General features: G+C 48.5%; 1 protein-coding gene across 6 annotated transcripts in view; it reads left to right on the top strand.

Moving 5' to 3' along the window:
- The window catches only part of wrn (WRN RecQ like helicase), a 137,170-nt gene that overhangs the window by 12,152 nt on the left and 98,642 nt on the right, over positions 1 to 26,376 (top strand). For all 6 annotated transcript variants that reach the window (XM_038792676.1, XM_038792672.1, XM_038792675.1 and 3 more), the window contains 7 exons: positions 4,848 to 4,993; positions 11,021 to 11,169; positions 16,249 to 16,398; positions 18,027 to 18,099; positions 19,883 to 19,994; positions 22,462 to 22,861; positions 24,567 to 24,644. In XM_038792676.1, coding sequence (XP_038648604.1) covers positions 4,848 to 4,993; positions 11,021 to 11,169; positions 16,249 to 16,398; positions 18,027 to 18,099; positions 19,883 to 19,994; positions 22,462 to 22,861; positions 24,567 to 24,644 — 1,108 coding nt within the window. The remainder of the gene's footprint in view (positions 1 to 4,847; positions 4,994 to 11,020; positions 11,170 to 16,248; positions 16,399 to 18,026; positions 18,100 to 19,882; positions 19,995 to 22,461; positions 22,862 to 24,566; positions 24,645 to 26,376) is intronic.

Below are 26,376 nucleotides of genomic sequence, written 5' to 3'. Positions count from 1 at the left end.
CTTCGGGAAAGAAAGCCCGTCGAGGAACCTCTCCATTCCCCTCCTCTCCCCCGTTGGCTCTGACCGGTACAGTTTCCCGTAAAAGTCCTTGAAGACCTCATTCACCTCTACCCCCTTCCGCACCACATTCCCACTCTTGTCTCTCACTCTAGCAATTTCCTTAGCCGCATCCCGCTTGTGGAGCTGATGAGCCAGCATCCTACTCGCCTTTTCACCATGTTTGTACACTGCCCCTTGTGCCTTCCTCCACTGTGCCTCCGCCTTTCTAGTGGTCAGCAAATCAAATTTAGCCTGCAGGCTGCACCTCTCCCCCAACAGTCCCTCCTCTGGTGCCTCTGCGTACCTCCTGTCTACCTCCAGCATCTTTCCCACCAGTCTATCCCTCTCACTCCTCTCACTCCTCTCCCTGTGTGCCCGGATGGATATCAGCTCCCCACGAATCACTGCCTTCAGGGCTTCCCAGACCACCCCCACCTGAACCTCCCCCATGTCATTCACCTCGAGGTACCCCTCAATACTTGCCCGGACCCTCCGACACACCACCTCCTCCGCCAACAGCCCCACATCCAACCACCACAACGGGCGCTGGTCCCGCACCTCCCCCATCTCCAACTCTATCCAATGCGGAGTGTGGTCGGAGATTGCAATGGCCGAATACTCGGCCTCCTCCACTCTCGGAATCAGTCCCCTACTCACCACGAAGAAGTCTATCCGAGAGTAGAGCCTATGTACATGGGAGAAGAAAGAGTACTCCCGTGCCCTCGGCCTCACAAACCTCCATGGATCCACCCCACCAATCTGGTCCATAAACCCAGCGCCGGCTCTAGGGTTGCTGGTGCCCCGGGCAAGTTGAACTTCGGCGCCCTTGGGGGGGCGGGGCCGGCGGGGCTGAGGGGGGGGGCGGGGCCGAGGGGGGCGGGGCCGAGGGGGAGGGGGCGGGGCCGAGGGGGGGGGGTGGCGGGGCTGAGGGGGGGGGGGGCCCGAGGGGGGGGGGGGGCCCGAGGGGGGGGGCCCGAGGGCGGGGCGGGGGGGCGGGCCCGAGGGCGGGGCGGGGGTCGGACCCGAGGGCGGGGCGGGGGGCGGACCCGAGGGCGGGGCGGGGGGGGCGGACCCGATGGCGGGGCGGGGGGGACGGGGCGGGGGGGTGGACCCGAGGGGGGCGGGGGGGACCGAGCGGGGGGGCGGACCCGAGGGCGGGGCGGGGGGGGCGGACCCGAGGGGGGCGGACCCGAGGGGGGCGGGGGGGACCGAGCGGGGGGGCGGACCCGAGGGCGGGGCGGCGGACCCGAGGGGGGCGGACCCGAGGGGGGCGGGGGGGACCGAGCGGGGGGGCGGACCGAGCTGGGGGGCCGCCCTGGGGGCGGGCGGCCACCGCGCATGCGCTGGTTGGCACCGGCCCAACTGCGCATGCGCGGGACCCGAGTCTCTGGCGCCCCCGAGCACATGGCGCCCCGGGCGACAGCCCGAGTTGCCGGTGCCTTGAGCCGGCCCTGCATAAACCTTCTCAGTACCTTTGCTGCCGCCGGCCTCCTACCCGTCCTAGAGCTGGACCGATCCAGTGAAGGATCCAACACCGTATTGAAGTCCCCCCCCCCATGATCCGACCTCCCGCCTCTAGATCCGGGACCCGTCCCAACATACGCCTCATAAAGACTGCATCGTCCCAATTTGGGGCTTACACACGAGCAAGTACCACCTTCCCTCCTTGTAGCCTGCCCCTAACCATAACATACCTACCCCCCTTATCGGCTACCACCTCCGATGCCTCAAACGACACATTTTTCCCCACCAGAATCGCCACTCCCCGGTTCTTCACATCCAACCCAGAGTGGAAAACCTGCCCCACCCACCCCTTCCTCAGACGGACCTGGTCCGCCACCTTCAGGTGGGTCTCCTGAAGCATTGCCACATCTGCCTTTAGCCCCCTCAGATGAGCAAGTACCCTCGACCGCTTCACCGGCCCAATCAATCCTCTCGCATTCCAGGTGACCAACCGGATCAGAGGGCGTCCCGCCCCCCTCCCCCGTCGACTAGCCATAGCCTGTCGACTGCCTGCCCCAGGCCAGCACCCCCCGCCCGACCCAGTCCCCACAGCGACAAAACCTCACCTCTGTCCCCCCGGCCCCCACCAGCTCCTTCCTGACCCTGCCAGCTGCAACCCGGTATTAACCATTTGGGTTTTTGATGCCAAGAGTTGCTCACTCTCATGAACCAGTGATATCAATCTTGTCCCTGCAGAGAGGTATCAATCAAAAATGGACTCTTTTCTCCCAGAGCATGGAAGAAAATCATAGATGCTGTCATCATTTCTAATTGTTGTCTTGCATGAGTGGCACTGGTGCAGGTGTAGGAGCAGATATTTTGTGAAAAATCTGGTGGAAACCAGGAAAGAATAACAGATCAGTGGGCAAAATATTTGTGCAACATGCTCCTTGGTTGGGTGTTAATTTTTTATTTCTTGCACTTTGAGAATTGTAATAAAAATTGAATCACATATATGTGAATGTTTGGTTTTCTTTTAACAGTTATTATTTTCACAGAATTGGTCCGAGGGATCGACTTCTCTCTTGCATTTTAATTTCAGATTTTTAATATTTAAAAAAAATAAATAATTTTAATTAAGATTTTCACAAAATATAAACAACAAAACAATATTAACAAAACAACCGTGGTAAAAAACCAAAAAAACACCCAAACAACAAAAGGGAAACCGCCCCCCCCCCTTGCTGCTGCTGCCGGCCTATTTCCCTACCGTTCCGCCAGGAAGTCCAGGAAAGGCTGCCACAGCCGGAAAGGCTGAACACCGGCCTCTTTCGCCTCCTGCACTCCTGGCTCCACTGCAACCCCAAAAATTGCGAGTCCCCAGCCTGGCTTGACCCTGGATCCCACCACCCTCGACACCGTCATTGCTACCCCCGTCCAAAACTTCCCCAGCGCTGGGCATGCCCAGAACATATGGGCATGGTTCGCTGGGCTCCCCGAGCACCTAGCACACCTGTCTTCACCCCCGAAAAACCTACTCATCCTCGTCCCAGTCATGTGGGCCCTATGCAGCACCCTGAACTGTATGAGGCTAAGCCTCGCACAGGAGGAGGAGGATTCACTCTCTCCAGGGCATCCGCCCACGTCCCCTCCTCAATCTCCTCACCCAGCTCCTCTTCCCATTTACCTTTCAGTTTCTCCACCGAGGCCTCGTCTACCTCCTGCATTACCCGGTATATGTCCAAAATCCTCCCTCCTCCAACCCACAGCCCCGAGAGCACCCTGTCCCGTACCCCACGTGGGGGCAACAAGGGGAACCCCTCCACTTGCCACCTGGCAAACGCCCTAACCTGCATGTACCGAAGCATGTTCCCCGGGGGCAGCCCAAACTTCCCCTCTAATTCCCCCAAGCTCGCGAACCTCCCCTCCACAAACAGGTCCCTCAACCTCCTAACCCCTACCCTGTGCCAGCCCAGAAATCCACCATCAATGCTCCCTGGAACAAACCGATGGTTTCCCCCGTATCGGGGCCTCCATCGAGTCCCCCACTTCTCCCTTATGCCGTCTCCATTGCCCCCAAATTTTGAGGGTAGCCGCCACCACCGGGCTCGTGGTATACCTCGTTGGAGGGAGCGGCAACGGCACCGTTACCAGCGCCTCCAGGCTCATGCCCACACAGGACGCCACCTCCATCCTCTTCCATGCTGCCCCTTCCCCGTCCATTACCCACTTACGCACCATCGCTGCGTTGGCAGCCCAATAGTACCCACAGAGGTTGGGCAGCGCCACCCCCCCCCTATCCCTGCCCCGTTCCAAGAACACTCTTCTCACCCTCGGAGTCCCATGCGCCCACACAAATCCCGTAATACTCCTGTTGACCCTCCTAAAAAAGGCCTTTGGGATAAGGATGGGGAGGCACTGGAACAGGAACAAAAACCTCATCTTAATGGACTGCACCCTCCCCGCCAGTGACAGCGGTAACATATCCCACCTCTTGAACTCCTCCTCCATCTGCTCCACCAACCTTGTGAGGTTGAGCTTGTGCAGGCCCCCCCAGCTCCCAGCCACCTGGACTCCTAGGTACCTGAAGCTCTTCCCTGCCTGCTTCAGTGGGAGCCTACCAATCCCCTCCTCCTGATCCCCCGGGTGCACCACGAACAACTCGCTCTTGCCCAGGTTCAGCTTATACCCAGAGAAGCCCCTGAATTCACTAAGAATCCTCATCACCTCCGGCATCCCCCCCACCGGGTCCACCACGTACAGCAACAGGTCGCCCGCATAAAGCGACACTCTATGCTCCTCCCCGCCCCGCACCAGGCCCCTCCAGTTCCCTGACTCCCTCAACGCCATGGCCAGGGTCTCAATTGCCAACGCAAAGAGCAAGGGGGACAGGGGACACCCCTGTCTTGTCCCCCGGTACAGCCGAAAGTACTCCGACCTCCTCCTATTCATGGCTACACTCGCCATCGGGGCCTCAGAGAGCAGCCTCACCCAACGGACAAACCCCTCCCCAAACCCAAACCTCCCCAACACCTCCCACAGATACTCCCACTCAACCCTAGCAAAGGCCTTCTCCGCATCTAATGCCACCACTATCTCCGCCTCCCCTTCCACAGCCGGCATCATAATAACGTTGAGGAGCCTTCGTACGTTTGTATTCAACTGCCTTCCCTTCACAAACCCCGTCTGGTCCTCATGAATGACCCCCGGCACACAATCCTCTATTCTTGTGGCTAGGATCTTTGCCAGCAGCTTGGCGTGTACATTTAGCAGCGAGATCGGCCTAAATGAGAGATTTTTAATATTTACAGATTGTAAATGCCAGCTCTTTTTCTGAGTGAAGTATAATTTCTGTTTTGTTTCAGGTCTTCTATTCCTAAGGAATCAGCCATTGGGTTTGACATAGAGTGGCCTCCGACATATATAAAAGGAAAGGTTGGAAAAGTCGCACTTGTTCAGCTGTGTGCCTCTGAGAACAAGTGCTACCTGTTCCATATCTCTTCCATGACAGGTTAGAGCTTGATGTGTTTTTAGTATTCATTTTCCTCCCTTTCTCTCACAAAGGCAGGTGGGTGGGTGCTGGCAACCCGTTTGTATCTCACAGAAGTAACTATTCTTCTTGTATAAACTGGGTGATGAGTGCTAACAAACTGTTTCGTGGCTAAGTCCAATTCCATTTCCAACGGACATCCACACACTTGCAGGTCCTAGCATCGCTTACAGGAGGAAGGAGGTTTATAAATTTCAGTGTGACAAGAGCCCATCAAAACTAATCCATCTAGTCTGGGGCGGCACGGTAGCACGGTGGTTAACACAGTTGCTTCACAGCTCCAGGGTCCCAGGTTTGATTCCCGGCTTGGTTCACTGTCTGTGTGGAGTCTACACATTCTCCCCGTTTCTGCGTGGGTTTCCTCCGGGTGCTCCGGTTTCCTCCCACAGTCCAAAGATGTGCAGGTTAGGTGGATTGGCCATGCTAAATTGCCCTTAGTGTCCAAAAAAAGGTTATGTGGGGTTACGGGGATAGGGTGGAGGTGTGGGTTTAAGTGGGGTGCTCTTTCCAAGGGCCGGTGCAGACTCGATGGGCCAAATGGCCCCCTTCTGCACTGTAAATTCTATGATCTATATATAGAACGATACAGCGCAGTACAGGCCCTTCGGCCCTCGATGTTGCACCGACATGGAAAAAAAACTAAAGGCCATCTAACCTACACTATGCCCTTATCATCCATATGCTTATCCAATAAACTTTTAAATGCCCTCAATGTTGGCGAGTTCACTACTGTTGCAGGTAGGGCATTCCACGGCCTCACCACTCTTTGTGTAAAAAACCCACCTCTGACCTCTGTCCTATATCTATTACCCCTCAATTTAAGGCTATGTCCCCTCGTGCTAGCCACCTCCATCCGCGGGAGAAGGCTCTCGCTGTCCACCCTATCTAACCCTCTGATCATTTTGTATGCCTCTATTAAGTCACCTCTTAACCTTCTTCCCTCTAACGAAAACAACCTCAAGTCCATCAGCCTTTCCTCATAAGATTTTCCCTCCATACCAGGCAACATCCTGGTAAATCTCCTCTGCACTCGTTCCAAAGCTTCCACGTCCTTTCTATAATGAGGCGACCAGAACTGTACGCAATACTCCAAATGCGGCCGTACTAGAGTTTTGTACAACTGCAACATGACCTCATGGCTCCGGAACTCAATCCCTCTACCAATAAAGGCCAACACACCATAGGCCTTCTTCACAACCCTATCAACCTGGGTGGCAACTTTCAGGGATCTATGTACATGGACACCGAGATCCCTCTGCTCATCCACACTACCAAGAATTTTACCATTAGCCGAATATTCCGCATTCCTGTTATTCTTTCCAAAGTGAATCACCTCACACTTCTCCACATTAAACTCCATTTGCCACCTCTCAGCCCAGCTCTGCAGCTTATCTATGTTCCTCTGTAACCTGCAACATCCTTCCGCACTATCTACAACTCCACCGACTTTAGTGTCGTCTGCAAATTTACTCACCCAACCTTCTGCGCCCTCCTCTAGGTCATTTATAAAAATGACAAACAGCAATGGCCCCAGAACAGATCCTTGTGGTACACCACTCGTAACTGAACTCCATTCTGAACATTTCCCATCAACTACCACTCTCTGTCTTCTTTCAACTAGCCAATTTCTGATCCACATCTCTAAATCACCCTCAATCCCCAGCCTCTGTATTTTCTGCAATAGCTGACCGTGGGGAACCTTATCAAACGCTTTACTGAAATCCATATGCACCACATCAACTGCTCTACCCTCGTCTACCTGTTCAGTCACCTTCTCAAAGAACTCGATAAGGTTTGTGAGGCATGACCTACCCTTCACAAAACCATGCTGACTATCCCTAATCATATTATTCCTATCTAGATGATTATAAATCGTATATTTTATAATCCTCTCCAAGACTTTACCCACAACAGACGTTAGGCTCACCGGCCTATAGTTACCGGGGTTATCTACACTCCCCTTCTTAAACAAAGGGACCACATTTGCTATCCTCCAGTCCTCTGGCACTATTCCTGTAGCCAATGGTGACCTAAAAATCAAAGCCAAAGGCTCAGCAATCTCTTCCCTGGCTTCCCAGAGAATCCTAGGATAAATCCCATCAGGCCCCGGGGACTTATCTATTTTCACCTTGTCCAGAATTGCCAACACTTCTTCCCTACGCACCTCAATGCCATCTATTCTAATAGCCTGGGTCTCAGCATTCTCCTCCACAATATTATCTTTTTCTTGAGTGAATACTGACGAAAAGTATTCATTTAGTATCTCGCTTATCTCCTCAGCCTCCACACACAACTTCCCACCACTGTCCTTGACTGGCCCTACTCTTACCTTAGTCATTCTTTTATTCCTGACATACCTATAGAAAGCTTTTGGGTTTTCCTTGATCCTACCTGCCAAAGACTTCTCATGTCCCCTCCTTGCTCGTCTCAGCTCTCTCTTTAGATCCTTCCTCGCTTCCTTGTAACTATCAAGCGCCCCAACTGAAACTTCACGCCTCATCTTCACATAGGCCTCCTTCTTCCTCTCAACAAGAGATTCCACTTCTTTGGTAAACCACGGTTCCCTCGCTCGACCCCTTCCTCCCTGCCTGACTGGTACGTACTTATCAAGAACATGCAATAGCTGTTCCTTGAACAAGCTCCACATATCCAGTGTGCCCAACCCTTGCAGCCTACTTCTCCAACCTACACATCCTAAGTCATGTCTAATGGCATCATAATTGCCCTTCCCCCAGCTATAACTCTTGCCCTGCGGGGTATACTTATCACTTTCCATCACTAACGTAAAGGTCACCGAATTGTGGTCACTGTTTCCAAAGTGCTCACCTACCTCCAGATATAACACCTGGCCTGGTTCATTACCCAAAACCAATTCCAATGTGGCCTCGCCTCTTGTTGGCCTGACAACATATTGTGTCAGGAAACTCTCCTGCACACATTGTACAAAGAACGACCCATCTAATGTACTCGAACTATATATTTTCCAGTCAATATTTGGAAAGTTAAAGTCTCCCATAACAACTACCCTGTTACTTTCGCTCTTTTCCAGAATCATCTTCGCCATCCTTTCCTCTACATCCCTAGAACTATTAGGTGGCCTATAGAAAACTCCCAACAGGGTGACCTCTCCTTTCCTGTTTCTAACCTCAGCCCATACTACCTCGGAAGAAGCGTCCCCATCTAGCATCCTTTCCGCCACCGTAATACTGTCCTTGACTAGCAGCGCCACACCTCCCCCTCTTTTGCCCCCTTCTCTGAGCTTACTAAAACACCTAAACCCCGGAACCTGCAACAACCATTCCTGTCCCTGCTCTATCCATGTCTCTGAAATGGCCACAACGTCGAAGTCCCAGGTACCAACCCATGCTGCCAGTTCCCCTACCTTATTTCGTATACTCCTGGCATTGAAGTAGACACACTTCAAACCACCTACCTGAACACTGGCACCCTCCTGCGAAGTCAAATCTGTGCTCCTGACCTCTATACTCTCAATCTCCCGTACCCCAAAACTACAATCCAGGTTCCCATGCCCCTGCTGAATTAGTTTAAACACCCCCAAAGAGCACTAACGTTCTACTCCTTTCCCCCCTTCCCTTCTGAGCAACAGGGACAGACTCCGTGCCAGAGGCCCGTACCCCATGGCTTACCCCTGGTAAGTCGTCCCCCCCACAAGTATCCAAAACGGTATACTTGTTACTCAGGGGAACGACCGCAGGGGGTCCCTGCACTGACTGCTTCTTCCCAGTCCCTCTTACAGTTACCCATCTATCTCCAGTCTTTGGTGTAACTACTTCCCTGAAGCTCCTATCTATGACCCCCTCTGCCTCACGAATGATCCGAAGTTCATCCAGCTCAAGCTCCAGGTCCCTAACACGGTTTTTGAGGAGCTGGAGTTGGGTGCACTTCCCACAGATGAAATCAGCAGGGACACTGACGGCGTCCCTCACCTCAAACATTCTGCAGGAGGAGCATTGCACTGCCTTCCCTGACATCACCTCTAGATTTAAAAAAAAAACAAGAAAAAGAAAAAGAAAGGAAGAGCTTACCTGACATTACCTCAAACCCTGCTCCCGCTGAAAGGTAAGCAAATTTAAAGGCACTCACTCACCTTCACGACAGGCCCCTGCTCCCGCTTCCCAACCACCGTGGGGTGGTTAGAGGAGGAGGTAGGGTGGGAAACACTCACGAAGTGTTTCGGGTTTAACTGTCACTAATATAGCCCTCACCACTTATACACTCCAATACAACTATTTCAGTGCTCCCTGGCCGACCTCTGTCCATGTGATGCAATTTAGAAGGTTAGAACTGCTGTATAAATCGAAGTTGTTGCTTGACCATGAGCCAAGATGTACCAATCTCCATCCATCTCCAGATACAATATTCTCCCTGTGATCCTGTTCCAATTGTTAGAGACAGTAAATGTCATGGCAGCGAATTCAATGTTAATAAGTAAATGTAGCCCTCATTCTGTTGGGAGGGTCATATAGTCAGCATCAGAGAACACTAAATTGAGAATTTGTATAGATTAGCGACTCCCACATGATCGGTTCGAGATGTTGGCTGCTATTAATTGAGGTGGTTGCTGATTAGGGGCATATCAGTGGGTCAATCTGAACTGTTCCAATACACATCCATCTCAAATGCAGCCTCCTCAGAGGTTTGACTACAAGTTGCTTGCTTGCGGTATTGAACTAGGAAACACATGGATTTGGAGAAACCAGAGGGCGAGAAATACAATTAAAAAAAACTTACATCTCAATGAATGATGGAATAGCAAAAGATTTGGAAAATTAAACATTTTCCCGGCCAGAGGTTCCCAACCTTTTTGCTTCTGAGGCCTCCCTCCCAAGTTGAAAGTTCCACGCACTCTTTGTAAAATAGCGCAACTAGTTTTTTTTAAGAGAGTTCCTCCTATCATGTAAAACCAGCAACAAATTTGTGCCCAACAGTAAAGTAGCTGGACCATCCTATATGTTACACGCCTAAGCTCTAGGCTCAATTCCCAATATAAACAGTCAACTTTCATGGCTGCCCACTCTTCATATGAGTGATTCAGCATTGAGTTCAACCTCAGATTGTAACCTCAGCTCCCCATTTTGCTCATTTTTCTCTGCAGGATTCGGTTTTACTCTTTTATCATTGCTTTTGGACAGCCGTTCACCATTCTGTTATTCACACCTCCTCGCGATAAATCTTTTGTTTATTCTCCCATTACCACTCCCTTTGGCCCTGTACCACCAACTCTTCTGTCATTTTATCACTCCTGTCTTCCACCCTATTAGAGACCTTCCTTTTTATTCTTTGTCCATCCTCCACCCCTTTCACTCACTGAGAACTTATTACATTTCTCATTTTTCCCAGCTTTTACAAAATATTATTGATATGAAGCATTAACTCTGTGTCTCCATAGATGCTGCGAAACCTGCTGAGCATTCCCAGCATTTTCTTTTCTTTTTTTTAGTTCCACTGATCCGTTGCTCTACTTCCCAAATTTAAACATGGTGGCAGGAGTGTGTATGCCACACGGCCTGCTGGGAAAATAATCTGCTGCCAATTCTCACTCATGGATTGTGGAGGAGCAGGGACAGGATCTTGCTCCTCTCCTCCAACATCAGCAAGTGGCATCGCATGGACCAAATGGCTTCATTCTGCACCGTAACAATGTGATTAGTGCAATGAATTAAACCTATTTTTTGGGGAAATGGGTAAAAGAAACATATAGCTGATTTTGAGTTCTTATTCTTGATACCAAACAGGATACCACTGTCGTCAGTAGTAATCATTCTTGCTCATTTTATTATGTTGTCTCTGCTTGCAGAATGGGACTTCTAAAAAGGTTTTGTTCCTGAAAGATGGGAGAACCCTTGAAAAGCTCTTGTGGGCCCCAAGGGGATCATGCAACCCTGGTTGAGCACCCCTCTCCTGCGCAATATTTTGCCATCGACCAGAGGAGTTGAATCTGTATTGATGATCCGAATTTGGTTTTAGGATTTCCAAGTGGACTCAAAAGATTATTGGAAGATGAGACAGTTAAAAAAGTTGGTGTTGGAGTTGACGGAGACCATTGGAAACTGATGAGGGATTATGACGTTAAACTGAGAGGCTTTGTGGAACTAACAGATGTGGCTAATCAAAAGGTAAAACCTTATTGATTTTGTATTTACTGTGGGCTGAAATGTCTCCGATTCAAAATCTGGAATTCTGAAACCTTTAGAGAGTAGAGATAGTTAATTTAATCAACTGTAAGCTAGGAAGACCTTTTAAAGAAATTTATTGAAGTATTTTTCAGATTTTGCTGTAGAAACCAATGATATTTGATTAACGGTAACAGATCCAGATCATTAAATAGGCACTTCACACTGTAATCATTTGGGCCAGTGTTAAGCACCTCAAATTTCCTCTCTCGCCATAAAGTCCTGATTCTTCTAAATTAACTCTGTTTCCAAGTTTCACTTTTGCTGACCTGCTATCATGCCACTACCAATTCGTGCCTGTCTTTAATCACAGGGACGTTACTGTGGTGAGGTCGGCTAAACTGGTTCCTTTTAGTGGTGCCATCACTGCAACAGAAAACTTTAAATAGAAAGATCTTGAAGTTATGTTCTGCCTTTCATATCTTCAGGACATTCTGAAGTGCTTCGAAGCCAATGAATTATTTTTGAAATGCAGTCACTGTTAGATAGGAAGCCAATTTTGTACACAGAGAAGCTCCGATAAATAATGAGATAAATCATCGTTTTATTTTGTGTGGTATTGGATTGAGAGTTAAATGTTGTCAGAACACCAGGAAAACTCCACTGCTCTTGCTGTAATTGTGACTTGGGATCTTTTATAGGCAGAAGATTTAACATGTAATTTGAACGATGCCACCTTTGGCAATATAACACATTCTCCACTGTGGTATGTTACACGTAACTCGGAGTCTGTTACTGTGGCAACAGGTACTTTTACTTGCACCGAGCCAATGTTGACGCATTTATATAGCACCTTTTGACAGGGTAGATACAGGGAGGGTGTTTCCACATGCCGTAGAGACTAGAACTAAGGGATACGGTTTAAGAATAAGAGGTCAAGTTGCCCTTTTGAGACTGAGATGAGGCAAAATTTTCTCAGAGGGTCATTAGTCTGTGGAATTCAGTTGCCCAGAAAACAGTGGAGGCTGGGTCATTGGATTTGCTCAAGGTGGAGCTAGGCAGAATTTTGATAGACAACGGGGTCGAAGGTTATGGGGGGAAGTTGGAAAGTAGAGTTGAGACTGAAAGAGTACAGCTCCAAAATCTGAAGAAGATGCAACTATAACAATGATAGTGGGTATCACTGAGTCATATGGCGCGATTCTTCTGAAAAATGACTAAATATTGTTTGGGTTGGGAATCGCAGGGTGATTTCCGCTGTGTATATGGGCGTGATCCAGATTTCAATTCATTCGCACTTCGTCATTTTTTGGAGATTAAGAAGATTCTCACTGAAATATCCCACAGTTAGAATTTATTCTGGAGTGGGGAACTAAAGACGCTGGGAAGGCCGACACCTCAGAGATCGGAGCGCCCTTTTTTAAAGGGTGCCCAGAGGCCAAAGTTAAGTTGAAGGTCCCTCACACACCACACCCACAGACATCGTGACCCTCCCCGCAGACAGGGGAAACACCCCCAACCCGTCCCACCAATCACTAAATGTCCATGCTACTCTCTTCTCTCTCTCTCTCTCCTCCCCTCTCTCTCTCTCTCTCTTCTCCTCCCCCCCCTCTCCTCCCCCCCCCCACACACACACACACACACAAACTCAAGTCTTCATTCCCCGATACGGGGTTGCTGAGGGCCCCCACCTTGAAGGCTACAACCCCATTCAGACGCCACCCACCCACCCTCATGTGCCTGCTTCAGGCCCCCCGAGCCAGCCCCCTCCTCCCCATCATCCACCCCTTTCACCCACCCCCTACACCCCCCCTCATCTCCCCCTTCATCCACCCCTTCATCCACCCCTTCACCCACCCTTTCATCCTCTCCTTCATCAACCTCCTTCATCAACCTCCTTCATCCACCCCTCCAACACCCCCCATTCATCCCCCCCATTCATCCCCCATTCATCCCCCCATTCATCCCCCCCTTCATCCCCCCCTTCATCCCCCCCTTCATCCCCCCCTTCATCCCCCCCTTCATCCCCCCCTTCATCCCCCCCTTCATCCCCCCCTTCATCCCCCCCTTCATCCCCCCCTTCATCCCCCCCTTCATCCCCCCCTTCATCCCCCCTTCATCCCCCCCTTCATCCCCCCCTTCATCCCCCCCTTCATCCCCCCCTTCATCCACCCCCTTCATCCACCCCCTTCATCCACCCCCTTCATCCACCCCCTTCATCCACCCCCTTCATCCACCCCCTTCATCCCCCTCCTTCATCCCCCTCCTTCATCCCCCTCCTTCATCCACCCCCCTTCATCCACCCCTTCATCCACCCCTCCATCCACCCCTCCATCCACCCCTTCATCCACCCCTCCATTCACCCCTCCATTCACCCCTTCATCCACCCCTTCATCCACCTCTTCATCCACCTCTTCATCCACCCCCTTCATCCACCCCCCTTCATCCACCCCCTTCATCCACCCCCTTCATCCACCCCCTTCATCCACCCCTTCATCCACCCCCTTCATCCACCCCCTTCATCCACCCCCTTCATCCACCCCCTTCATCCACCCCTTCATACCCCCCTTCATGTCCCCCCCTTCATGTCCCCCCCTTCATGTCCACCCTTCATGCCAAACCCCCGCCCGTCGCGCCCCCCGCCCGTCGCGCCCCCCACCCGTCGCGCCCCCGCCCGTCGTGCTCCCTGCCCGTCGTGCTCCCTGCCCGTCGTGCTCCCTGCCCGTCGTGCCCCCTGCCCGTCGTGCCCCCTGCCCGTCGTGCCCCCTGCCCGTCGTGCCCCCTGCCCGTCGTGCCCCCTGCCCGTCGTGCCCCCTGCCCGTCGTGCCCCCTGCCCGTCGTGCCCCCTGCCCGTCGTGCCCCCTGCCCGTCGTGCCCCCTGCCCGTCGTGCCCCCTGCCCGTCGTGCCCCCTGCCCGTCGTGCCCCCTGCCCGTCGTGCCCCCTGCCCGTCGTGCCCCCTGCCCGTCGTGCCCCCTGCCCGTCGTGCCCCCTGCCCGTCGTGCCCCCTGCCCGTCGTGCCCCCTGCCCGTCGTGCCCCCTGCCCGTCGTGCCCCCTGCCCGTCGTGCCCCCTGCCCGTCGTGCCCCCTGCCCGTCGTGCCCCCTGCCCGTCGTGCCCCCTGCCCGTCGTGCCCCCCGCCCGTCGTGCCCCCCGCCCGTCGTGCCCCCCGCCCGTCGTGCCCCCTGCCCGTCGTGCCCCCTGCCCGTCGTGCCCCCTGCCCGTCGTGCCCCCTGCCCGTCGTGCCCCCGCCCTTCGCGCCCCCCGCCCCTTCGCGCCCCCCGCCCCTTCGCGCCCCCCGCCCCTTCGCGCCCCCGCCTGTCGCCCCCCCGCCCGTCGCGCCCCCCGCCCGTCGCGCCGCCCGCCTTTCGCAACCCCCGTCCTTTGTAACCCGCTACTTTCGCCCATACCATCCGTCACCCGTTCCACACGTCGCCCGCCTCCTCCCATCCTTTGCCCTCCCACCTCCCATCCTTTGCTACCTCCTCACGGTAGCATGGTGGTTAGCATCAATGCTTCACAGCTCCAGGGTCCCAGGTTCGATTCCCGGCTGGGTCACTGTCTGTGTGGAGTCTGCACGTCCTCCCCGTGTGTGCGTGGGTTTCCTCCGGGTGCTCCGGTTTCCTCCCACAGTCCAAAGATGTGCAGGTTAGGTGGATTGGCCATGCTAAATAGCCCGTAGTGTAAGGTTAATGGGGGGGGATTGTTGGGTTACGGGTATACGGGTTACGTGGGTTTAAGTAGGGTGATCATTGCTCAGCACAACATCGAGGGCCGAAGGGCCTGTTCTGTGCTGTACTGTTCTAATGTCTTCTAATGTCTTTTGCCCCCTGTCAACGTGGCACTACCCTATGTGCCAAGGTGCACTGTCCTGCCCTGTCCCCGGCCACCTGGGGGCTCCATTTGCCTCTGGACTCCTAGATTGGTCATCACGCCTGGTCTCCGTTGCTGGTGACCAGTGCTGATTGGCGCTGGCTTCATCCTGCACCGGTGGGTCCAGATCAGTGAGTGCTGGGAGACTATGGCTCGACCAGGCTGCGCATATTTAAATTAGTTTAAAATATGTTATTTAAATTTGTTGATCTGGATCACATCCAGCAAGGACATGATTCAGATTGCGTGTCGCTGCTGGTCGGGAGCATCATGATTGGTTTGACGGCAGGCATGAACCCCATTTAGGGGCTCTCCCGCTGTTCACTGGGAATAGGGCGGATTGGTGTTAGGTGCAATGCGGCTGGAAAATTGTGTCAATAGTAGCTAAAATTCCAGGTTAGGTTAGGCTACAATTGGAGTACTGTGTGGCATCCTGGTCTCCACACTATCGGGAGGATGTGATTGCATTGGAAAGGTTGCAGATTAATCAGGGTATGAAGAGAGGCTGGCTAGGCTGGGATTGATCTCCTTGGGGCACAGAAGGCCGAGGGGAGACCTTACTGAGGCTATAATGGATTTTTTCTCTTAGTTGAGGGATTGATAACCGGGGGCATAGATTTCAGGTAAGGGGCAGGGGTTTAGAGGGGATTTGAGGAAAAACCTTTTCACCCAGAGGGTAGTGGGAATCTGGAATTTACTGCCTGAAAGGATGGTCGAGGCAGGAACCCTCACAACATTCAAGAAGCATTTAGGTGAATACTTGAAATGCCATAGTGTACAAGACTTTGGACCAGTTGCTAGAAAATGGGATTAGAATAGAGAGGTGCTTGATGGCTGGCACAGACAGGATGGGCTGAAGGTCTATATCTGTGGTGTGAAACTCTATGACTTTACAACCACAACCAGATCAGCTATTATCTTATTGATTGGTGGAACAGGCTCAAAGGACTGAATGGCCTCCTGCTCCTGATTCCTATCTTCTTATAAACCAGCTGAGAGGCGACTGGAACTATTATCCTGACCTATCGTGTAAAACTCTAGTTATTTTTAGAAGCCTAATGTATACATCCTTTCTGGAAGCCTGTGCAACATTTTTAAAGTGGGTGCTCTGATTTATTTTCATAAGGCTAACCTGAGTTAGATATTACGTTACAAAGGGCGTTGAAAGATTTGTTTTGGTTCTAAAACCTGTTCTCCTGTGGTACACCGTAGTTGAAATGTGCAGAACAGTGGAGTCTGAATGGGTTGGTGAAACACCTCTGTGGAAAGCAGCTGTGGAAGGATGTATCTGTGCGCTGCAGTGACTGGGATACATTTCCACTCAGTGATCAGCAGCAGCGATATGCAGCAACTGATGCCTATGTATGTATATGTCAACTTCAATTGTAAATACCCAGCACTGTTATTTCAAATCTTAATTATTTAATCAAGTGCTCTGTTTAGCTGTAGTGCTCAATGTAGCTTGCACCAGTGATTAGTAAATTCCTATGTCTTTGCATGCTGTGGCATAACATTTTAAATTGTTTTTAAATTTCCTTTTTAAAAAGAGTTAAAATAACAACAAAGATGTATATGGTGTATATGAAGCTTAATGGTAATATTCTGCTACTTAGTGGTACATTGGAACAGAAGTAAGGCATTCAGCTTCTGTCGCCTGCTCTGCTCTTCAGTTAAATCATGGCTGACCTGTATCTTGACTGTATCTTGTTCATCTTGGTTAAATCCCTCAATCCCTTACCCAACAAAAATCAATCAATCTTAATTTCAAAATTTTCAGTTGATTCCCAGCCTCCACAATCGTTTCGGAGATCTGTAGAACTTTACTTTGCATGCACTTGACTTGCTTCTGAATTCTGGAGCATGGATGGGAGGCACTGTGTCCAAGATGGGCACTTTGTTCTGGTATGGTGAGGTTGGAGTCTGAATGATCAATTGTTGTTCCTGCACACCTTCATGATGTGGAATAATATACTAATCTTTATTATTGGCACAAGTAGGCTTACATTAACACTGTGAGGAAGTTACTGTGAAAAGCACCTAGTTGCCATACTCTGGCGCCTGTTTGGGTACACAGAGGGGGAATTCAGAATATCTAGTTCACCGAACAAGCATATCTTTGAGACTTGTGGGAGGAAACCGGAGCACCCGGAGGAAACCCACGCAGACACGGGGAGAATGCACAAACTCTGCACAGACAGTGACCCAAGCCAAGAATCGAACATGGGACCCTGGCGCTGTTAAGCAACAGTGCTAACCACTGTGCTACCGTGCCACCACGGTAAAAAAGCATGTCATTAGCAGAGCCTGCTTTACCTAAGTGCCTTATTTGCAGGGATTGTTGTTGGAGAGTTTTTGAAAAGGAATGGTTGGGGGGGGGGGGGGGGGGGGATGCGACATTGCGTCCTTAAGTTCAAGGAAATGACCCTGTTGTGCTACAGGGTTGCAGAGTTGTGGACAGAATTGTCCATGTGTTGAGGTTTTACTGCTGGTTGTGTTGTGGGCCAGATAACAAACCATAACCAGAGTGAGGGGAAGAAAATTGAGAACAGAGAGCAGGGAATTGGTCCAGGCTGCCCTTGCATGGCTTTAAACAGCTGGTTTTAGAGCAGCACTGTGGAGAGCTGGTCACTTATTGAGTAAGTGCCATCTTGGCCATGGTACAGTATACTCCTAACACAGTGCTATTGTTCAAATATCAATGGGGAAACTCAGAAGATTTAATAAAAAAATCTGATTTCCTGGAGTATTTTTGGAGCCCTGTACACGCATTATACATGCCAGCAATTAATTGCATTGTACTTTTTTAAAAAATGCGTTTCTTGTTGCGTAATGCATTGGCATTTAGACTCGTGTACTCCATTCCCAGTGGTATGTTTTAGATCTGTTGCTCAAGGCAGGACATTATCACATGTTAGAAAGGTAAAATAAGTCTGTGGCAATATTTTATAACTGACTAAGTTTGGACTTATTTATGTTTTTTCTTTCTCCAGGCTGGTTTTCTAATATCCGAAAAGTTAAATAGTCTGGATACTCGCCGAGGAAAACTGTTTCTTAATAAAAGTGGTATGTTGTGCTCGGGTTGGACAAGTTTCCCAAAAGATGCGTAGCTTGGTAACCAAAATCTCCTTAAGCTTGCTGAACTCCATTATAACATTAGGAAGGAATTTCTCGAAATTGGCACAGGTTTTTTCCCACTGTTTGTTTTGGCTCTCTCACAAATTATGATTGCTAGCAGCTGCAGTTGCACACTCCAGTGAAGTTTGAAGGGCCTGATGCTCTTTTCTCACCTTGCCTTTTGGATGTTCCTGTCAGATCGTCATTCTCTGTGTATGATACAAAAGGAAAAGACTGATATTTGACAAAAGCTCCAATCTTTTATTTGCTTCCAGATTTTTGCCTCTTTGCTTGCTAATTCCGTTTTTTGTCACACACAACAAGAAGTAGCACAGTGGTTAGCAGTATTGCTTCACAGTGCCAGGGTCACTGTTTTTGCGGAGTCCGCACATTCTCCCCATGTCTGCGTGGGTTTCCTCCGGGTGCACCGGTTTCCTCCCACAAGTCCCGAAAGACGTGCTGTTAGGTGAATTGGACATTCTGAATTCCCCTTGGTGTATCCGAACAGGTGGTGGAGTGTGGCAACTAGGGGATTTTCTCATTGCAGTGTTAATGTAAGCCTACTTGTGACACTAAGAAAGATTATTATTATTAATAAATGTGTCTGTAGCGCATATCACAATTTGTTAGATTGGTAGGCTGCGTGATCTGCTGCTCCATTCTAAAGCAACCTTATGTGTAACCAAACCTGCCCCACCAGGCTGCCTGCTTTATGTGGAGAATTCCCTCGCCGTGTATACGTAACCGATATAATCTAGCAGTCGTACGGAATGCCAGTGGGAGATTCTGTTGTTTTATCCCAAACGGTACAGCTGCTTAAAAAAAATATGGGTAGCGGGACCTCTGGGTTTATGTTAACACTGTCACTGTTCAATTCTCATGGGAGTCACCGAAAGGAGTTTTTGCAATTCCTTTGGAGAAATAGAAAATGACTAGCATCCGCAAGACTGGCCTTTGATGTCTTTTAATATTTAGCTTCAGAGTGCCATTTACAGAGACCAGGACAGTGTTGAATGCAGAAGAAAATTGGAAACCAGGAAGGAGAAAATCTAAAATACAGTGTAAAAATTAAGCCCACAATGATTGCACAATATGTTGATGACTCGATTTTGTCTTCACCTGCTTCCTACTCAATGGTTTCAGGTACTCAGTAATAATTTATTGCTCCATCTGAAGTGAAGTTCCAAGTGGAAATAACACTTTCTGAATTAGTGGTGCTTCTAACACTGTTGGATTCCTAAATTAACAGCAGCTTTATTTAGATCATAAACTGAGTCCTGCACATATAGTTTAGTACCTGAAACGGGCACTCACCCACTGTGCCATATGAAGGATCAAAATAATTAATTTCTGTTCCCATTTCTTTCCCAAGAATAAAAATATCAGATTAGAATTAGCATTGTAGGGCAGCACGGTGGTGCAGTGATCAGCACCACTGCCTCATGGCGCCGAGGACCCGGGTTTGATCCCAGCCATGGGTCACTGTCCGTGTGGAATTTGCACATTCTCCCTGTGTCTGCGTGGGTCTCACCCCCACAAGTCAAAGATGTGCAGGGTAGGTGGATTGGCCACACTAAATTAGCCTTTAGTTGGAAAAAAAAATAATTGGGTACTCTAAATTTATTTTAAAAATTAGAATGAGCATTGTGCCTAATGTTGACAGCCAAAATGAGCTGTACATGTGGGTGTAATATCTGCTAATTGATAATTTTCTACCCCTTTGTGTTTTCAGACCAGAAATTGGTCCCTTCCCTTGATTTCAGGTCTAACTTGACCTCTGTTGCCTGTGAGATGCAGAAACTAGCAGAGTTGGTTCCTGATTCCATCATTAGTGATGTGCAGAGGTTAGTGATGAGCAGCTAATGGGTTACAGCATATGCTGATCTGCTAATCATAGTGTTGTTCTCTTAGCATCTCAAATAAATGCCTGCTTTAGTGAGTCCTTCACATTGGGTTTCAACTTCTGTTTTATCTTTCATTGGTTTAATCGCTGTCTTGCAAGTAAACATTTGGTCTTACAATCTAGAACAGCTATTCACGACGCACCTTTGGGTAAGCATGTCTTTACTGCGGCCCTTACTACGTCATGCCCCCACATTTATTTTTTCCATGACTCGGAGGGTGTGTTTTCAGGCAATGTGCTCCAAATCCCTATCACTGCCTCCATCAGAGACTACAAAGTAATTTAGGGAAAGGGAAACTTTCTTCCCTCCCCCTGCTTTCAGAGTCACTTCTCTCACGTGGCTCTCATCTCACCCCTCCCCCACATCTCTCCACACCCACCACCCCCATTTCCCTGCTCCCCTCATGTGGCCCAATGAACATTTTTCAATATCTCAGTTGGCCCTCCCTATTTTTCTAACGAGGGGTAAATGTTGACCAGGACACCGTCAATGACTCCCATGCTCCTCTTCAAAATAGCACATGGTATTTTGCACATCCACCTGAGGGGGTGTGGGGGGGGGAGGGGGGGGGTTGGTTTAATGTCTCATCTGTAGTATGGCACTCAGTACTCCATTGGAGTTTCAGCTTTGATTTTTCTGCTTAAAGCCTGGAGTAAAAGTTGAACCCAGAACCTTGTGAGAGTTGAGAGTGCGACCAACTGAGCTATGGCTCACTCTCACAGTGGGATTTGTCCTGGAGGGGGGAGGGGAATGTGGAGTCAGGCTCTGCATGGGATCAAGTTCACATCCTTGTGTGTGAGGTTAAGTTTGATCCAGTTTAAGGTGGTGCCCTGGGCGCACCTGACTAGGGTGCATATGAGTGGGTTCTTCCCATTGGTGGAGGACTGGTGTGAGCAGTTTTCTAAAGGACCGGCGAATCGCACGCATGTGTTTTGGTCTTGCCCTAAGTTTGTCAGCTTCTTGGTCACCTTTTTTGATACGTTATCAGGGATTTTGGGCGTCAGTTGGAGCCGTTCCCGTTGGTGGCCATCTTTGGAGTGTTTGACTTGCCGGGGCTGCAGACGGGAACGAAGGCAGGTGTCTTGGCCTTCGCTTCGCTAATAGCCCAGAGGCGAGACTTGTTTGGTTGGAGGTCCCTGGTGCCGCCTAAGTCCTTGACTTGGTTGGGTGATTTGATGGAATTTCTACACCTGGAAAAGATTAAGTATACCTTGAGGGGGTCGGTGGACGGGTTCTACTCGAGGTGGCAGATTTTCTTTTTTTTCAGGGAGTTGGTTACCGGCAGCGGTTAGGGGGAGGGGAAGGGGTTCATTTTCTTAATTGGGTTAAGGATTGGCTAAGGCTTTGTTGTCTTTATGGTGGTGGAGGAAGGGTTTCGGGGTGTCGGGCTGGGTGTAGTTTAAAGGATTGGGCTTGTATTGCTGGTGGATTTGTTTGTTTTTATGAAAATTTTGCTTGAATAAATATTTTAAAAAATATTACCAGGTCCACTGACAAGAGTTGGTAATAATGAGTATGCTTAAAAACAAAGAGAAGTATCAATCATAACAAAGAGGAAACATTTAAATTGTAATATATATTTAATGCATGAAAAAAAACTATTAGACTAATTATCTTCAGTAAAAATGGTTTCAGATGTAGTTCAAATGTTTATGTCAGGTGGATAAAATGTTTGAAAAAAGCATTCATCCCCAATAATTTCTGAGAAGATTGATTCAAAACCTCTAGCTCTCTGAAACTGTTGATCTTAGCTCCATAAATGCTGAAAGCCAATGTTTTCTGGCTGTTCACGAATATTTTGTTTCCCATAAAAAATTCCCCTTATTTGCTGTAGGCTCACATGTGAATGGCCAGACATTTGTGCAGGTTTGTCATCAGAAAGCAGAAGTTTGTAAATATTGCATGCATAAAGGGCAGCACAGTGGCACAGTGGTTAGCATTGTTGCCTCACGGCATCGAGGTCCCAGGTTCGATCCTGACTCTGGGTCACTTTCCGTGGGGCGTTTGCACATTCTCCCCGTGTTTGCGTGGGTTTCGCCCTCACAACCCAAAGATGTGCAGGTTAGGTGGATTGGCCACGCTAAATTGCCGCTTAATTGGAAAAAATGAATTGGGTGCTCTAAATTTAAAAAAAAAATTGCATATATAATTTTGGTGTGATGGAAACCAATTTCAGAGTTAAAATCTCTAGATGTGCATATTTAATGTTTCACCTCTGGATAATCAACCACCTCAAAGTATCAGATAACCAAGGGAAGGTCCATTTGAGTGGATGTTCATTTGAAAGAACAGGACATTTTTCCTATCAGCAATGCTAGTATGGAATTGATATAAATTACAGACACTTGTTAGTGTTTACATTTGACTTTAGCATGCCATGTACTAGTATATGTTTCTTTTTAATCAGAGCTACGGACATCTTGACTGTCATTTCTGAAAATCTTTCTGCTTTGAGGAACGTTTTGCTCGAATCAACATCTGGAACTAGTGCAGACAACCGACCTTCAAATGATCATCCTGAAAATTGTTTTGGAAATATCCATAATACAAGTGGAAGCCACCAAGAAGTAGAGCAAGAAAGTAATTTGGCTGACTCACCACGTAACAGTGGAGTAACTTGTGTGCCACGATTGGAACGCCAGGGCACTGACATAAATGAGGGTGAAGTTAGTGCAGAACACAATCAGAAGAAGCATGAGGATTATCTGATGTCTTTACCCATTACGGAACATGATCTTCAGATGTTAGAGCACCAAGCAGAAGCACACAATGCAGTGGAACATACTGTTTCCTCTTTGCCGAGCAAGGTAAAATATAATGCAGCAATATTTTCTTTGAACATTAATTGCACTGCCTTTAGTGCAATAAAATTCTTTTGATAAAGACCCGATTTATAATGAAGCAAAATACAATTTGTCTGGACATGCTGGGAGTGCATAACATTGAACTGGTAATAGAGTAATTTGGGAACAGAGTGGAAATGAGGACTTCTGAAGATGGAAATTTGGTGAAAGTGGGAGTGCAATGGGAAGTAGTGTGATACACTGCACGCGCATGGAATGCAGATTGTGTTTTTTATATCCCTGAAATGTAAGCTTAGATTTCTCAACTTATATAGCTGCGAGCCAAGCTGGCAGTTTTCTGTGGGTGGATAAGGGGTGGGGGGCAGGGGGAGGGGACACAGCATGTCACCAGTTAACAAGCAAGTGAGGTTGATTTGAGCAAAAAACACCAACTTGTGTTGCTCTGGACTTGTGAAGGAGGTGGAGACACTTCAACAGGTTAAGGCAGGAGAACATTTTATGGAGCAAAGGTTTGAGAGGGTGGTCACCCCGATGACAGAGAGAGAACAGGCAGTGGAGGAGGAAGGATTGATAACTGGCCTGAGGGGCAAGAAGGGAAAGGTTAGAGAGGGCGAACCCAGAGAAATTTACGCTTGGAAACATATTTGAAGCTCTAGCTTTCTGGAGTGAAAATGGGAATTCTGGATCGCCTGTCACATAAATATTTGTGGCACCAACTGATGGTTTGACTGATGGAAGAGATTATGCAAATATTGAGAAATACAGTAATAATGTTTTGATGTTAGAATGGCTGACTTGACCCGTTGCCCCCAAATGTTCAGCAGTATACAATATGTCCACATAGAATGTTGGTTAGGCCACGCTTGGATTACTGTGTACAATTTTGGTCTCCATATTATAATGATTTAAAGGCACTGGAAAAGGTGCATAAAAGATTTACAAGAATGGTACCAGAACTGAAGGTGATATAGCAATCAGAAAATATTGAACAGTCTAGGCTTTTGTTCTCTTGAGAAAAGAAAAGTCTGAGGGTAACATGATGGGAAGTTTGGTTGGGTAGAAACAGAAGATATTTCCACCTGAGGGGAAGACCACAACTGGGGACCATAAATGCAAAGGTAGCTACTAATAAATCCAATGAAGAATTCAGGCGAATCATCTTTACCCAGAGAGTGGTTAAAATGTGGAACTTGGCACCACAGAAAGTGGCTGAGGCATTTAAAGGGAAGCTGGATAAATGCATAAGTAATAGAAGAACAGGTTAATGGGGTTAGATGAGGTTTGAGGAGACCTATGTGGAGCGTGAGCCAGTTGGACTGAATGGTCTGTTTCTGTTTGTGTATATTCTGTCCATGTCTTAGTAGAAAAAGCTGCTTTGTCCTGGGCGATGCCGAGTTTCTTCAGTATTGTGTGGCTGCAACCATCTAAGTGAGTGGTGAGCATTTTGACCCATTTCTGACTTGGGCTTTGTGGACAATGGGAAAGCTTTCAGAACAGGCTAACTGTATAATTTTCTACAATTTATTTGCTTCTGAATGTCAACAATAACAATTGCAATAAGAAGTGTCTCTAGCGTGTATCATGATGCTGTTTTGGTGGATTGTGTGATCTGCTGCTCCATTTTGAAGCATGTTGATGCAGGGGCAGGTGTTGATGGTTGGGAATAAAGCATCATTTTATTTACATTTCACACATTGTAATTCTGCAGGCACCTAATGCTGATGAAGAAGCAGATCTCTCCTATGTGATTGAAAGTGACGAGGAGCTGGAGAATGAGATGCTCAAGGTAAGGTCAAAATGTGGAGGTATGGATCAGGTTAGGGTGAAATGTAGAACGAAGACATTCGTAGAATGTCTGTAGAACAGGCAGTGGAGGATGAAGAATTGATAGCTGGCCTGAGGGGCAAGAAGGGAAAGGTTAGAGAGGGCAAACCCAAAGAAATTTACGCTTGGAAACAGATTTGAAGCTCTAGCTTTCTGGAGTGAAAATGAGAATTCTGGATCGGCCTGTCACATAACGGCAAAATATAACTCGCCCAACCTACTCAACTGCAGTCTCTTGATTTTATTTTATTTCGGCAAAGACAGTGCAGTAGCTCAGGTCATTGAAACCTCAATAGCCACCTGTCAGCTAAACCTTCATGTCTTATTTGACCAAGCTCAGTTCCTTCCTCATTGGAATTCTCATGGAAACACGGTGACAACGTAACATATTTTATTGAAGGGAAATAAAAAATGGAAACTTAATCACATGCAACTTCTTTTAGTCTCAGGTGATGCCAGAAGTCTTGTCTGCTGAACAGGCTCCAACTTTTACCCCCTTAAGCTATTCCTAATGACCAGTAAAAATGTCATTAACTATAGTAGAAGATCTGTTTGCCTGACCATCATCATTTTGGTGCCTATTGTTACATTTAGAAAATGTACCTTGTCATCGTGGAAATTTGCAAGACGTGGATCTTAATACTAAAGAAAACTACATAATTATTCAGCGTCTCTCGAAGGCAGCTCAGCACCGCCTCCTCGAGGGAAATTAGGGATGGGCAGTAAATGCTGGTCTAGCCAGCGAAGCCTACGTCCCTTGAATGAATAAAGGAAAAATGCAGAACGCTGCCATTTGGCCCCTCATGTCAGCTTTCTTGAATGAGGTATTCGATTAAAATCTTTACATTATTCATGAGTCATTCTTTATAATATGTCTGATGTCTTTACCCATTACTGAATATGATCTTCAGATGTTAGAAGCACACGATGCAGTGGAAAAATATTGTTTCCTATTTACCGATCAAGGTAAAATATAATGCAGCAATATTATTTTTGAGCATTAATTGCACTGCCTTCAGTACAATAACATTCTCTTGATACTGACCCGATTCATAATGAAGCAAAATAAATAATACCTGGTCATGCTGGGAATGCATAACATTGAACCGGTAATGGAGTAATCTGGGAACAGTAATTTGGAAATTTGATGGGAGTGCAATGGGAAGTAGTGTGATATACTGTGCATGCATGGAATACAGATTGTGTTTTTTATATCCCTGAAATGTAAGCTTAGATTTCTCAACTTGTTTAGCTGTAAGTCAAGTTGCCACTTTTCTCTGGGGGAGCGTGTGGACACACATACGACATATCGCCAGTTAACAAGCACCTGAGGTTGACTTGAGTAAAAACTACCAATTTGTGTTGCTCAAGCTCTGGACTTGTGAAGGAGGCGGAGATACTTCAACAGGTTAAGGCAGGAGAACATTTTATGGAACGAACATTTGAGAGGGTGGTCACCCCGATAACAGAGAGAGAACAGACAGTGGAGGAGGAAGGATTGATAATTGGCCTGAGGGGCAAAAAGGGAACGGTTAGAGAGGGTGAACCCAGAGAAATTTACGCTTGGAAACAGATTTGAAGCTCTAGCTTTCTGGAGTGAAAATGGGAATTCTGGATCGGCCTGTCACATAAATATTTGTGGCACCAACTGATGGTTTGACTGATGGAAGAGATTATGCAAATATTGAGAAATA

Source organism: Scyliorhinus canicula, chromosome 3, assembly GCF_902713615.1.
Source record: "Scyliorhinus canicula chromosome 3, sScyCan1.1, whole genome shotgun sequence".
Classification (NCBI taxonomy): Eukaryota; Metazoa; Chordata; class Chondrichthyes; order Carcharhiniformes; family Scyliorhinidae; genus Scyliorhinus; species Scyliorhinus canicula.
Note: the sequence above shows the minus strand (reverse complement) of the source record. Positions and strands in the feature narration are given on the sequence as shown.